The 14,810-nt window shown below is 53.7% G+C and overlaps 1 protein-coding gene across 3 annotated transcripts; it reads left to right on the forward strand.

Annotated features, from left to right (window-relative positions):
• The first annotated feature begins 2,865 nt into the window (after window positions 1-2,865).
• Window positions 2,866-12,914, forward strand: GBGT1 (globoside alpha-1,3-N-acetylgalactosaminyltransferase 1 (FORS blood group)). Of its 3 annotated transcripts, none has more exons than XM_023516188.1 (7): window positions 2,866-2,914; window positions 3,473-4,050; window positions 4,635-4,700; window positions 9,670-9,720; window positions 9,806-9,841; window positions 10,398-10,532; window positions 11,688-12,914. In XM_023516188.1, exons 2-7 carry the CDS (start codon window positions 3,980-3,982, stop codon window positions 12,373-12,375), a joined length of 1,047 nt encoding a protein of 348 aa, XP_023371956.1. In that variant the 5' UTR covers window positions 2,866-2,914; window positions 3,473-3,979; the 3' UTR covers window positions 12,376-12,914. The 3 variants fall into 3 exon arrangements, with proteins under 3 accessions (XP_023371956.1, XP_023371955.1, XP_012663771.1); XM_023516187.1 differs by having other exon boundaries at window positions 2,869-2,914; window positions 3,859-4,050; XM_012808317.2 differs by lacking the exon at window positions 2,866-2,914 and having other exon boundaries at window positions 3,177-4,050.
• Window positions 12,915-14,810: the final 1,896 nt, after the last annotated feature.

Raw genomic sequence — 14,810 nt, forward strand, 5'->3', positions numbered from 1 at the left:
GAAAGTCTGGAGAGTCCTGGCACACCTGCACACTCCAGGTCTCCCAGACTTATCAGGACATGGAGGCCCTTATTTCTAGGAAATTTTCTGGGATTTTCTCTGGTATCCCAGAGGTCGGTCACAGCTGGGGACCAGTTGTGCAAGGTCTGTGCATGGTGGGGAACCTGAAGGCTGGGTCTGGAGTCAAGGGCTCCCAGCCCGGCTCTGCCACTAACCAGAAGGGAAACTTATAGCTGGTTTCCTGGTAGGACACTGCTCAGTTCCCTTCAGGAGCTCAAACCTCAGCCCTCCGAGGTTACCGTGGGCAGTCCGCCCACTTCATTTTCTGTCTTGGAGGATCAAAACCAACTTCAATGGAGGAACCAAAGGATGGGTTTCCTCACATGCCCATTTTACAGATGAAAAACTGAGGACCAGTGAGGGTAAGGGCCACTTAGGGATGTAGGGTAACCTGGCTGTTCAGACCAAGGATCCTGCATCCCCTCTACTGCAAGACTGCAAGACCCCCCAAGCCAGTCCTGGCTGCTGGACAACAGCTCATGTGTGGGCTCAACTCCTGTAGCTCAAGCGGCTAAGGCCCCAGCCACATACACCAGAGCTGGCAGGTTTGAATCCAGCCTGGGCCTGCCAAAGAACAATGACAACTACAGCCAAAAAAATGGCCAGGCGTTGTGGCAGGCGCCTGTAGTCCCAGCTACTTGGGAGGCCGAGGCAAGAGAAAATTGCTTAAGCCCAGGAGTTGGAGATTGCTGTGAGCTGTGATGCCACAGCACTGTACCCAGGGCGACAGCTTGAGGCTCTGTCTCAAAAAAAAAAAAAAAGAGCTCGTGTGTGAACTGCCAATCACTGCAGCTGCTCCAACTGAGCTCGGACCACATGCCTGAGACCAACATTCCCTCATTTAAACCCCTGCTTAGGTGGGCTCCACCCCAGCAGGGACTGTGCTTGTTCACCACTGTATGGCCAGATTCTAGGACAGAGGCTGGCACATGGAGACACTTATGTCTATTGGATGAGTAGGCAGGCAAATCAGTACAATCTTCCAGCAGCCCTGTGGGGGGGGGGGCTTATTTTACCTACAAGAACCCCGAGACAAGTCTTGAGGCCAGAACTTTACTTGTGCCACAGCACTCTAGTCTGGGCAACAGAAGCAGATCCTGTCTTTAAAAAAGAAGCCTTGGGTTTGTTCATTCATTTATTCATTCATGCATGCCTCTAGCAGGCACTTAGGTGAATACAGCAGTGAAACCCAGCCAACATTCCGCCCTCTGAGCTCACAGCTCTGTGGGAGGATGGGGTCCAGCTTTGGTGACCTGGCTCCTCCTCCAAAGACATTCAGTTAATAGTATCTAATAAGAGTTTTTTAAAAGTCACATATATACACACATAGGCAGACAGGCAGAGAAAGAAACATAACTGATGGGCAGCACCTGTGGCTCAGTAGGGAGGACGCCAGCCCCATATACTGAGGGTGGCGGGTTCAAACCCAGCCCCGGCCAAACTGCAATGAAAAATAGCCAGGTGTTGTGGTGGGCGCCTATAGTCCCAGCTACTAGGAAGGCTGCGGCAAGAGAATCACCTAAGCCCAAGAGCTGGAGATTGCTGTGAGCTGTGATGCCATGGCACTCTACTGAGAGTGACAAAGTAAGACTCTGTCGAAAGAAAGAGAGAGAAAGAAAGAGAGAGAGAGAGAGAGAAGGAAAGAAACAGAATTGGAAAACTGCTCCCCTCCCCCTGTGCTGGGTGGGCTTGCCTTCCGCAGTGTCCTTGCTGGTTCCCTGAACACTTCAGTCTCTGCCTGAGTTACTGGTTCAGGCCACTCTGCACCGAGAAAGGTATCCATGCTTTCTCTTATCTTGCTTTCCACTCACAGTTTTTGGTTGTTATATTTTTAAGTCATTATGGCCCTTTTTTTTTTTTTTTGACAGAGTCTTACTTTGTTGCCCTCGGTAGAGTGCCATGGTGTCACAGCTCACAGCAACCTCTAACTCCTGGGCTCAAGCGATTCTCTTGCCTCAGCCTTCTAAGTAGCTGGGACTACAGGCGCCCACCACAACGCCTAGCTACTTTTCGAGACAAGGTCTCGCTCTGGCTTAAAGCTGGTCTTGAACCCTTGAGCTCAAGCAATCCAGCCGCCTCTGCCTCCCAAGTCATTAAGGGCCTCTTTGGTCAGCCTCTTACAGGCCAGGGCTGTCGCTAGGTTTCCTCTGTCCTCCTCTAGGGGTGTGGGAGAGGGACGCAGAGCTGGTTAGACCAGGAGAGGGCTGTAACTCTAACAGAGGTCCTGGGCTTGACTGCAGGGCCATCAGGCTAGGTCTGCCCTGCCGTGCTCACCGCTTTATTAGAGGACAGCTGCCAGGGAGGCAAAGTGTTTGGAAAGCAGACCAGGGAACTCTGTAAACATAAACTAAGTATGGAAAATGAATCAGTTCAGACGGGCCGGGGACAAAAGTATGGCGAAGCCAGGAGCGGGCGCAGGCTCTGGGAGATTCCGGGAGCCCAGAGGCCCTGAGCCAGGGAGGGTAGATCAAGAACACTACAGGTGCCACGTGCAGCTTGTTCTTCCTCTTCCTGGCTGCTTCGCGAAGCTCTTCTAAACACAGCAAACCCGCCCTGAGCCCTCTGGCCCGCGCCTCTGGGCTCTGATCTGGGTCGCCTGCATCCCAGGCTGCGGTCCTCTGGTTGGAGAGGCCAAGTCCAGGGTCAGGCGCCGGTACCTGGGGCGGGGCTGCGGGCGGGCGGGGCCGCGGCGGCCGGTGGGCGGGGCGAGCGGCTTTTGGCTGGCTTTTATGGAGTTGCTGGGGCCCCCAAGCCGGTTCCGGGCATTCTCTGCTCCAGGCTCCGCCCCGCGCGCCGCTAGGCACACAGGTATCGCGGGGGTCTAGGAGAGCCCAGTTCCTGGTTCCTGACCGAGGTGCGTCCCTCCGTCCATCCCTACGTCGGGCCGCGGGCAGTGAGTGAATCTGTAGTCCCTCGCCTCGCCCTGTGCCCGCACCGCGCGAGAGAGTCGCTGCGAGCGCAGGCGGCGCGCGTCCGGCTCCCTGAGTCCGGACTCCAGGCTGGGGTGCCCGGCGCTCGGGCCTGGACTCTGCGTCGGCGGAGCGGCCCCGGCGGCCCGAGCCGCGCGGAGACTGGGGCTGGCGAGGCTTGGAGGACGCTGCGCACCGAGGCCCAAGTGGGGAAACTGGTTCAAAAGGGAGGGGCAGGGAGCAGGCTTGCCGGAGACTCCGGAGTGAGCAGGGGCCCAGGACCTTGGTCCCAAGGCCATTCTCTGACCTCGGGCCCACTGCAGCAGGTCTGCCAGTGTCCCACGGTCCCCGGAGCTGGGCTGTGCCAAGTGCTCAGTAGCCACGTGCGCTTCCACCCGACTCCAGCCCCTTCTGGCCGAAGAGAACAGATACTGGGGGAAAGCGGGGTATGACTGCCCAAGGCTGCCGAGCCAGAGTGTTGAAGCACGTTCCCGTTGTCCCAGGGACAACACAGCCCGCCTCCCAGAGGAGTGTACGGCCGCCACCTCGCCCCTCACTGCGCGAGCCCCGGCGGGACTGGGCGTGTCTCGGCGCTGCCTCAGGCCTTGATAGTGTGCTTGCTGTGGCCCTGCAAACTCCACTAAAAGCGTCCTGCCACCCTGTTGCTGTCGCAGCCCTGGGCGAAATCTAAATAGGCCCCAGCACCTCTCCCGAAGCTCCAGCACAACCCTGCCACCCGTCTGCCTCCCAGAGCTGCCAGAACTGGGCCTAAGGTGCAGCTGGCCTGGGAGAGACCTAGGATCCACATTTTACCCTGGTGGGCAACCTAGGGGAGCCCAGGGTGCTGGAGTAGGGCCACTGTCCCAGGATAAGCAGCGTTCTTTTGCAGGTGTTTCCGGAACTCTGAACTCGGAGACTCAGGCTCAGAGCCTGACAGCCCTGCTAGGGGGAGCCCCAGGCTTTGCAGGGTGTTGTCTGCAGGTGTCCAGGCTCAGGTGCAGCCCTCAGCAATGCACTGCCGGAAATTGGCCTTGAGCCTGGGGTCGTGCCTGCTGGCAGGCACAAGCCTCTACGTCCTGTGGTGAGTCTGCCCTGTGGAGCTCTCCCTCCCTCCCCACTTGAGATTTCTTCCTGTCTTCACCTGAATCCCTTCATGGGATTTCCAGGTCCCACCAACCTCTCTTAGCTCACCTGTTCCCCAGCCCCAGCCACGCCACACTAGTTTCAGCTTCTAAATTCTGCCTTGTACTGGCCCCCTGGCTTTTGGCCTGCCCTTTCCTCTGCCTGGACCATCCTTCAATTGGTGTTGATGAGGAACTCCTCTTCATGTGTCCAAATTCACCTCCTGTGTCCTTCTGTGAAGCTCCTGGGGTTGCCCCTCACCTTACAATTTGTGGGTATGTATATGGGGGGGCTGGCATCAAGAATATACATACCCCAGAAATGAATGATTGCATAGGTGAGTGAATGACTGCATGCCAGGCCCTGTGATACAGGGTATTTCAGGAGACTCCAAGGTCAGCCAGACCCACAGAATGACAAGGGACCCCACTCCCCAGTAGCCATCATTGGTTACCATGATGTGGTAACCATCACTCCCAAAGATGTGCGCTAAGTGAGTTTCCAGCCTTTGGAGTGGAGTCAGCAGGTGTTTTTCCTTCCCAGGGTTTCTGTCGAAAGCTGGATGGGAGTCTCTTATGTCCCCTTCTACCTCCCCTGCCCACAGATCTTGTAAGTACACCTGGGGCTAGAAAAATTGGGGGACTGGGGCCTGCTCACTGCTGGAGAGACAGGGGTTTTTAAGGGCACAGTCTGTGGGTCCTTAGTGATACACTCATGATTCTGATAAATGCCACAGGGGTTAGGTAATTTAAGGACTGCCAGAAATGTGGAGTGAAATCCCTGTTTCTGTCTTTGAGCATGCTTGCAGCCCCCTGCATGGTTTGACCTTAGACAAGTTGCACAGCTCTGAACCTCTCTTGCTACATCTGTAAAATGGGGTGGTAGAGAAGCCTCTCCCAGGCCACAGGGAGCATGGAGCATGCTGATGCCTAGAAATGGCCTGGTGTTGCCCCGGGTGCATTGTAGGCATTCAGGAGACAGTGCTTTTTAGGATTTGACCTTTCTGCTCAATTTTTGTGTTCTATATGGATTCAAAGAACAACTTAACATGTGACCAAAGATTTGTTCATATAATGAATCTGACTTTTTGACAGTTAAGAGTGAAAAAATGGGTTTGGCTCCCTTGACACAGTGATTACAGCACCAGCCACATACAGGGAGGCTGGAAGGTTCGAACTGGGCCCAGGCCAGCTAAACAACAATGACAACTGCAACAAGAAGTAGCCAGACGTTATGGCAGACGCCTATTGTCCCAGTTGCTTGGGAGGCTGAGGCAGGAGAATCGCTTAAGCCCAAGAGTTTGAGGTTGCTGTGAGCTGTGATGGCACAGTACTCTACTGAGGGCAACATAGTGAAACTCTGTCTCAAAAAAAAAAGTGAAAAAATGAGTTGGAACAGTCTCAAAAGGGCATTTGCCCCTTGGTCTTTTGGTTTTTTGGACAGCTAAAGGAGAGTTAGGCATCTAGATCATAGACAGCTGATTAACAGGCGTGTTTTATTATTATAAACACAGAATATAGCAAAGTAGGAAATCAGAAAATGGAAGAGACCAAAGAAAAAGAAAATTCTCTCAGGTCCCAACTATTTGGGTTATACTCTGATTCCAAGGCTGGTTGCTGGATTGTTTGTTTGCTGTTATTTCTAATTGAACAGATTCTGCATTTACATGGTCCTAAAAGCACAAAGATCACTTGCTATTGAAAATGGTGTTATCATACTGTTTTGGCAATTTATATCCTGTTTTCCTGGAAGGGACTTTATTTTTCAGTGTGCCCCTTCTCTCCGTGGTCTCCAGCATCTTATTCCACCCGAGGCTGGGTAGGAAAGCACCCCTCCTTTTCTTGCCAACAACTGCTGGACATTTAGGTTACTCTGTTTCCCAGGAGCATGATGCTTTTTCCATTTTAAAGATCATTTTAGGGCAGGCGTGGTGGCACATGCCTATAATCCCAGCACTTGGGAGGCCCAGGCAGGTGGATTGCCTGAGCTCACAGGTTCAAGACCAGCCTGAGCCAGAGCGGGACCAGGTCTCTAAAAATAGCTGGGTGTTATGGCAGGCGCCTGTAGTCCCAGCTAATCCAGAGGCTGAAGCAAGAGAATCACTTAAGCCCAAGAGTTTGAGGTTACTGTGAGTTGTGACACCAAGGCACTCTACTGAGGGTGATGAAGTGAGACTTTGCCTCAAAAAAAAAAAAAAAAATCATTTCATTCATATTTGTCCCATTCCTGGTCCAGAGGACATAGATAGGTTGTGATCTACCTCGTCAGGGTGTTTCCAGAGGGGCCATCCCATCAAACACTCTCCCTCGCACATGAACCTGTGCCTGAGTGATGCCCAGCATGACCACCCCAGTTGTCAGGAAAACAAAAAGTGAACCCACCTTGCTGATTTGAGAGACTGGAAATGCTATATCTGATTACTAGGAGGACCCTCGTTTCTGTGTCTTCCCACTAATTGACTTCCCCCTGCTGTCAAAAACTTACTCTGGGCTTGGCGCCTGTGGCCCAAGCGGCTAAGGCGCCAGCCACATACATCTGAGCTGGCGGGTTCGAATCCAGCCTGGGCCCACCAAACAACAATGATGACTGCAACCAAAAAAAAATAGCCAGGCATCGTGTTGGGCACCTGTAGTCCCAGCTACTTGGGAGGCAGAAGCAGGAGAATTGCTTGAGCCCAGGAGTTGGAGGTTACTGTGAGCTGTGATGCCCCAGCACTCTACCCAGGGTGACAGCTTGAGGCTCTGTCTCAAAAAAAAAAGCTTACTCTGACACTTCCCTCCCTGGTCTGTTCCTGTGTTCTCTGGCATCACCCTTGGCCCAGTGTATCTGCTACATTTTTCCCCCCAGTTTTTCTGTCTTTTGATTCTACTGAATTATATTTTTACTAGATTGAAGTTGAAAGTCTTTGTTTCAGATGGTGAAATCTTCCTCTCTTTTCCTTTGAATTTCTTTGACTTTACTTTCACTTTTAGTTTTATCTTCAAAGTTCGTGCAAGTCTGTTTTTTTTTTTTTTTATTTTTGGTTTTTGGGGATTTTTTGCCGTTTTTAGCCGAGGCCGGGTTTGAACCCACCCTACTCCTTTGAGCCACAGGTGCTACCCTGAAAGTCTGTTTTTTGTTCTTTTTAGCTATGGCTTTCCTGTTTTTGTTCTTTTTAGCTATGGCTTTTGTATTCTCGTGTCTAACTCTCCAGTGCAGCTGGAGTGTGTTTGGGCTTGTGGAGAGCAGAGAAGTATTCACTGCCAGGGAAGCAGAATGCTAAGTTGGCTGGTGCCAGCTTCCTGGGGCCATATCCCCTTCCTACCTCTGACCACCTGCCTGGACTCCCACCACTGTCTGAGCAGGGACCTGAAATGCGCTTGCTTGTAAGGAACAAGGGCAGAGGGCCAATTCAATAAGTTGACTTTAAAATTTTATTGATTCAAAAAAACTAATCACAGAAAGACAAAGCTTGCATGATTTCACTTATGTAAGGTGGGTACAGGGGTTGAACTCACCGAGCTAGGTGGAAGAAGGGTTCCCAGGGACTGTGAGAGGGCCAGCGGCAAGCTGCGGTTTGAGGGGGAACAGGTTTCCATTCGGGATGGTGAAATGTTCTGGACACGGGCAGTAGTGCAGATTACACGACAACGTAGATGTACTTACTGCAACAGAACTATATACTGAAAAATAGGTAAAATGGTAAATCCTACATTTTATGCAAATAAAAAAGAGCCTAGACTAAAGATGAGAAAACTTGAGGGAGTTTCAGAAATACCATCATAGATGACATGGTGAGACGCAAAAGTAACAGACAACTGTGTCATCAGGTGGGGGGATCCTTGAGAGTTCCTGCCTTGGGACCATCAACCTCAGGCCTCTTCTAAAGCTGCCTCTGACACTGGCTGGGCCATTCCTGGGCCTCACTTCCCTCTTGTAGAAACATTCTAGACTCTAGAAGATTGTTTTATTGTCCATAGTTTTATGGATGAGAGAAATAAAGCCCTTGGGGTCAAATGTCTGGCCCTAGGTATCAATCATCCATGGTGGGGAGCCCAGGAGTCTGACCCCACAGCCCTGCCACGTCATCCTTCAAGGAACCCCGTCTTACTTCTCCACCCAGTCTGACCTTTGTTTTTCTTTTTGAGACAGAGACTCACTCTGTCACCCTGGGTAGAGTGCCGTAACAGCATAGCTCACAGCAACTTCAAACTCTTGAGCTCCAGCAATCCTCTTGCCTCAGCCTCCCAGGTAGCTGGGACTATAGACACCCACCATAATACCTGGCTAGTTTTTCTGTTTTTAGTAGAGACAAGGTCTTGCTTTTGCTTGGGCTGGTCTCGAACTCCTGAGCTCAAGGGATCTGCCCATCTCAGCCCCCTCAGGGTGCTGGGTGAACCACCATGCTTGGCCTGACCTTTATTGAAATGAGCAGGCACTGAGCACTCAGGCTGCTGCCCAACTCATAGCTGGGATACCTGCTGTGTGCTTGCTTCATGCTGGACACGACCTTGTAGCCCATCACGTCCCTCCTCCAATTCTCATGGTGATTCTGGATTCAGGGTGGTCACTTTACAGATGAAGAAAAGTGAATGTGTCAATCTGAGCTCCCCTGGAGAATAGAACCAGTGAAAGAAAGGTGGGCAGTAGATAGAGACAGACAGACAGATACTCCATGAGAGATCTGCATACTTGATCTTGAGGCCGGCTGGACCTTTTAGGCGAGAGGTGACACTGTAGTCCACAGGGGAACTTCTTCCTTGGGGAAACCCCAGTTCTGCTCTTAGGGCCTTCAGCTGAGTGGCTCAGGCCCACCCAGGTTATCCTGGACAATTCTCTTTACATTAAACCAGCAGGTAGAGATGCTAATCAAATGCACAAAATAGTTCCACAGCAACAAGAGTGGGTACCATGGCCCAGCCAAGGTGACACACAAATGACCCTCACGGTGGGCTCACTCAGGTTAACTGACTCCCCGAGGTCCCTAGGTCACCAGGTCTTTGCAGCCTCTCAAACCTTCTATCCAACACCAACATCCTACAGAGTAAACCCAGTTCTGGAAAAGCACTTGCTTTGGGCTGGACGTGGAGGCTCATGCCTGTGATCCTAACACTCTGGGAGGACAAGGCAGGTGGATTGCCTGAGCTCGGGAGTTCGAGACTAGTGAGCAAGAGCAATACCTTGTCTCTAGTAAAAATAGAAAAGCTAGCTGGGCATTATGGCAGTCGCCTATAGTCCCAGGTACTCAGGAGGCTGAGGCAGGAGGATCCCTCGAATCCAGGAATTTGAGGTTGCTATGAGCTATGATGCCATGGCACTCTAGTTGGGTGACAGAGTGAGTCTCTGTCTCAAAAAAAAAAAAAAAAGGAAAGAAAGGAAAAGCACCAGCTTTAGGCCCAAGCAGCACTCAGTTCAAATCCCAGCCCCCTGCACACTCAGTGACCTGGACAGACAACTCCTGAAGGGGGTGGAGCTGTGTGGGGGTGAGGTCAGGGGTGTCTGCCTGGAACCTGGGGGCATCCGGTTCCTCTTCCTTCCTGTGCCCTGCACCTCTGCCCTCAGCCCTGCACTGACAGCTCTTTCTTGCCTCTGCCACCAGCAACATGAAGCTGCAGTACAAGGGAGAGAAGCCGTTCCAACCCGTGGCACAGTAAGGACATTCATTTCCCCATTTGCAGCCTTTGAGGGATTGGGGGGGAGCGCCTCCCCTCACCACTCACCCCTCTGGGTTACAGGTCTCAGTACCCTCAGCCCAAGCTGCTGGAGCCCAGGTAGGTGTGGAGACCTGGAGTGGAGCGAGGGAGAGGGCTGGGAGAGCTCTGATTTCTGAGTTGGGGTGATGGAGGTACCAATGTCAACATGGCCTTGGGGCCCAGGTAGCCTAGGACTGTGGAAAGACACAGGCTGGGAGTCAGGGACCTGGGTTGTATGACCTTGGGCGGGGTACTCTGCTCCTGTGAGCTTTCTCTGTACAAGTAGATGATAATAGTACCTACCTATAGGAGGTTGGAAGACAGGATGAGATGGGGTTTGTAACACATGTGCTGAGTTTGTACACAGCAGGTGCTTACCTGTCCTTGAGGATGGTACCCTTGTTTATTAAACACTCAGCACACAGGACAGCACCAGGCTGCTGTAGACACCTGGTAGCGCCAACTCCTGGGCCTCCCAGCAGCTATCATAATCCCCACTCTCCACATGAGGAAACTGAGGCCCAGAGACAGGGATGAAGTTGCCCCAGCTCACATAGTATGGAACGCAGGGCCAGGATGGGACATAGGCTTTCACAAGGGAAAGTCTCAGTACCCACAGCCTCTCTGCTGCCAGGCCCACCAAGCTGCTGACACTAACCCCCTGGTTGGCGCCCATTGTCTCCGAGGGAACTTTCAACCTGGAGCTTCTGCAGCACATCTACCAGCCGTTGAACCTGACCATTGGGGTCACAGTGTTTGCCGTGGGGAAGTGAGTAGCGGGCTAGGTGGGGGGAAAGGGGCTCTCTTCCCGAGCCATGGAAGCTTAGAATCTAGGGGAGAGACAGGGCCTGCCCATGGTACCCTGACTGGGCACCGGGGAGGCCCCACACCATGTGCTGAGCAGATAGGAGGGAATAGAGTGAGCTTGTGAGTGGGGGTCTTCTGGGGGGAAGCAGTCTGGCCTTGGCATGGAAAAGAAGATGAATGAAGCCCAGGTAAGGTAACCGTAGCCTTTATCAGGAGACCCCCATGTCCCCTCCCTGCCTCCCGTCCCCTCCCCTGCCTCCTCTCTCTTTCCTGAACCCACATAGCCTTTCCTTTAAGAACTGTCACCTGGAAGCTTTCCTCTGGGTCCCTTCCTGGGACTCGTGAGAAAGAGGCCATGATAGGGCCCCTAGGCCTAAAGCACTTGCCAAGTGATGAATGGCCTGCCTGGGTCAGGTAACATCCTTGTCCAATCAGTGGTGACCTGGGGCAGGCCCACACTGTCCACTTCCCACTCCATGCCCTCAGCATCCAGCACAACTGGCCTTCTCTTGATTTAGTCACTCACCTGCTTCCTGGCTACTCTCTTTTCTCTGATCCTTAGTGTTCCTGCCTGCAAAATGGGCAAATCACAGGCAGCCCATAAAGAGCAAAGACAATAGGAACTCCCTAGAATGCTGCTTTGTACTCAGTAAGTGCTCACTAGACATTAGCTTGGTTTCTGAACATAACAATCTTCATTAAGCAGCATTCTCACAACAGTCTTAAGAGGTCAGTACCAGGATTTGGGGAATTTGACAGATGAGGACCTCAGATGAGGGGTCCTCAAACTTTTTAAACAGGGGTAGAGTTCACTGTCCCTCAGATGGTTGGAGGGCCGGACTGCGAGGCCCCAGGATGAGTCAGCTGCTAAACAGGACAGGCAGCAGTGGCAAAAACACCCAACAGGCCGGATAAATATCCTAGGAGGGCTGCACGTGGCCTGCGGGCCATAGTTTGAGGACGCCTGACCTAGAGGGTCAGACGAAAGTGACTTCTTAAGGTGGGGAGTTGGGAAGTAGACCCCAGACCACATGCCCTGCATGGTGCCAGCACATAGCGGGGACCTAGGCAGTGGCTCTGCCGGGACAGTAGTGGATGACAAGGTCCTCATCACCAGGTACACTGGATTCGTCCAGCACTTCCTGGAGTCGGCCGAGGAGTTCTTCATGCGTGGGTTCCAGGTGCACTATTACATCTTCACCCACGACCCTGCAGCCATCCCCAGGGTGACGCTGGGCCCCGGCCGGCTCCTCAGCGTCATCCCCATCCCGGGGCACTCCCACTGGGAGGAGATCTCTATGCGCCGCATGGAGACCATCAGCAAACACATCGCCCAGAGAGCACACAGGGAGGTGGACTACCTCTTCTGCCTCGATGTGGACATGGTGTTCCGGAACCCATGGGGCCCTGAGACCTTGGGGGACTTGGTGGCTGCCATTCACCCAGGCTACTATGCTATACCCCGCCAGCATTTCCCCTACGAGCGCAGGCATGTTTCTGCCGCCTTTGTGGCAGACAGCGAAGGGGACTTCTATTATGGTGGGGCTGTCTTCGGGGGGCGGGTGGCCAATGTATATGAGTTTACGAGTGGCTGCCACATGGCCATCCTGGCAGACAAGGCCAACGGCATCATGGCAGCCTGGCAGGAGGAGAGCCATCTGAACCGCCGCTTCATCTCACATAAGCCATCCAAGGTGCTATCCCCCGAGTACCTCTGGGATGATAGGAAGCCCCAGCCACCCAACTTGAAGCTGATCCGCTTTTCTACACTGGATAAGGACTCCATCAGCTGGCTGAGGACCTAACATCAGAGCGAGGCCACTGGGGACGGGGACCCATAGCCCTCTGGCCACTGCAGCAGAGTTTCAATTCGCCAAGCCTTTCACAGAAACTGGCCATCTCCTGCCGCCTCTCAGCCTGTCAGTTGGATCTGACAAAAAGGAAGTGGAACGGCCACTGTATACAGTAAAAAGCTGTGCACACAAGAGAACACAGAGATCAAACAATAACGGGGTACAAAACAGGAGGGGAGACTAGAGGTTACGGGGGCAGGCCCAGGCAGGTGAGCTCTGTATTCTCGGCCCATTGAAAGTGCCTGAAATCCCACTGCTGAGCCCCTTTTGCATGGCACCCTGAAGGTTGCACTTGTAAAGACTTCTTCTCTGGCTTCAAGCATCCCAGGTACTGTGTTGGATCCCTGACCAAGCCTTTGAAATGGGCCACGCCTCAGCTCCCTCCTGTTCCCTGTACCCCAAGGTAGGCCACATTCCCTGGGACTAGTCACCTCCCTTACAAGAGGGTTTGGGGCAGTTTTTAATAAAGGTGATCTCATGTCAGGCCCTAACCACAAATTAGGGATTTTTTTAACTTCACATCTGAGTCTTCTGCCAGGCACTGGGGACACAGGTAGACAGGATTCAGACACAATCCCCTGGGGGCAGTGTGGGAGTGCACAGTTCCTCTGGAAAAGCTGGGCTAGAGCTGCTGCAGCAGATAGGATTTCGTTCCACATCTCCAGGGAGCCTGGGCCAAGTGGGAGCTGCCTCCTGAGCAGAGGGAAGCAGAGCCATAGGCTGGAGGGTTGCATGGGGATAAGGAGTGTGACCAATGAACACCTTGAATCCAGGGTCACCTCAGCCCTGTGAAGCCTCTTGTAGGTGCAGGCCAGGATTAGAGGGTCTACAAGGGTGTTCTGTCCAGGCTGGACCAGAGGGACTTCAGAGGCCCATGATGGTTCTGTCTGCTGGCCATGCAGAGGTAGGGTGGGATGTGGGCTCAAGGCTAGGTGGCCTGATGCCCACTCCCCTGGAGGCAACAGCACCTTTTCTGTGGAAGGAAGGGACACGGAGGTTGGGGTGTACTCTGTGATCACACTGGAACCTGGTCACCCCTAGCAAAGCTGGAGTTGGCCCTGAGTCCATTCTTACAACCTGTAATTTGGCCAGTGAGCAGGGACAGATCCCAAGAGTGTGAGGAGATAGACTGTAGTCAGGAAGAGGTTCTGGGCACTCCTAGGCAGAGGGGCAAATGAATGGCCCATGGCCTCTGTGTCCTCAGTAGGGAGCACTTGCCCCTGAAGGCAGAGGGCGGAGGGTGCTACCTTCATGGAGCAGAAAGGCCCCTGCCTCTGAGGCCTCTCTCACCCCTCAGCTGTCCTCCCCAGTATACCCTTGAGGGGTTGTGGTTGCTGACCCATTTTCAACTGAGGACACTGAGGCTCTGACAGGTCATCACATGAGCTTGCCTGTGACGTGGCCCAGCTATGGATTTCAACCCAGGTCACAAGAGCTACTATTAACCAAAAACAACTGCTTTGCACAGGGGCCCCAAAGACAGGACCTCTGAGCCCAGCCCTGAAGGTGAATCTAGAGTGGAGTGTGGGGAGGAACAGTGCTCCAGGGGCTCTGAGAGTCAAGGTCTGGTGGGGGAACTGGGTCAGGAGGCTGGAGTTGGGGTGTGAGGTACACAACAAGGTGTCTGGACAGATCACGTTGGGTTCTGGATGTCGGGCAAGGAGTCAGGGCGTCACTGCAGGACTGTCCAAGCAGGGAGATGAAGGCACCTGAAGTGCTAGACGCAGAGAGTTCCCCCGGGGCTGGAGAGGTCCCTACAGGACAAGGCTGCTGATGACGTGGGCAGGGAGGAGCAATGGTGCTGAGGCGCCACCCACCGCGGGGCCTGGTCACTTTGCTGAGTCCTGGCCTGCGGTGTGGTGACACACCTCAGGCATAAAATGTGGCAAAATCTCTGAGCACTGGGGGCTCCCTAGTAACAGTGACCACCCAACACCGGCTTAGCCCCTGTTGTGGGCTCCCTCCAGTTCCTCCTATAACAGGCAAGGCTGCAGCCTGGGACAAACTGGACCTAGAGGTCTCAGCGCTGCCAGAAAGACAAGGCGGTGAAGAAGGGGGGAGGGGCGATCAAAGGACTGTCCTCTGTTGCCTCCGGTCCCCTGAACCCAACCGTCCACCCAAGTCCTGCAGGTGCCATCGGGATACCTAGGCGATAGGGTGACAGTACATATGCGGTGACGCCCACGTCTCACGCGACCCAGCAGTCCGGGCCTTGCTAGAGTGAAGGTGGCCCTAGGCGGGTGGGGAGCACAAAGCAGGAGGCGGAGGAGGGACACGTGAGATCCGCCGCGCTGAGCACTTGGCTCGTGAGCGCGGTGAGGGGGGTCACATGCACGCGCTACCCGCGGGCCGCGCAGGCCCCGTGTGCGCTCCCGGCGGTGAACTGC

Source organism: Otolemur garnettii, unplaced genomic scaffold, assembly GCF_000181295.1.
Source record: "Otolemur garnettii isolate 467f Iridium unplaced genomic scaffold, OtoGar3 scaffold00087, whole genome shotgun sequence".
Classification (NCBI taxonomy): Eukaryota; Metazoa; Chordata; class Mammalia; order Primates; family Galagidae; genus Otolemur; species Otolemur garnettii.

Excerpts from the sequence above, each read along its gene's own strand:
- GBGT1 (XM_023516188.1), top strand. The coding sequence starts at position 3,980 with ATGCACTGCCGGAAATTGGCCTTGAGCCTGGGGTCGTGCCTGCTGGCA. Across the intron at positions 4,701-9,669 it reads CTCCCCTGCCCACAGATCTT|CAACATGAAGCTGCAGTACA; the intron begins GTAAGTACACCT and ends CTCTGCCACCAG. Across the intron at positions 9,721-9,805 it reads CCGTTCCAACCCGTGGCACA|GTCTCAGTACCCTCAGCCCA; the intron begins GTAAGGACATTC and ends TCTGGGTTACAG.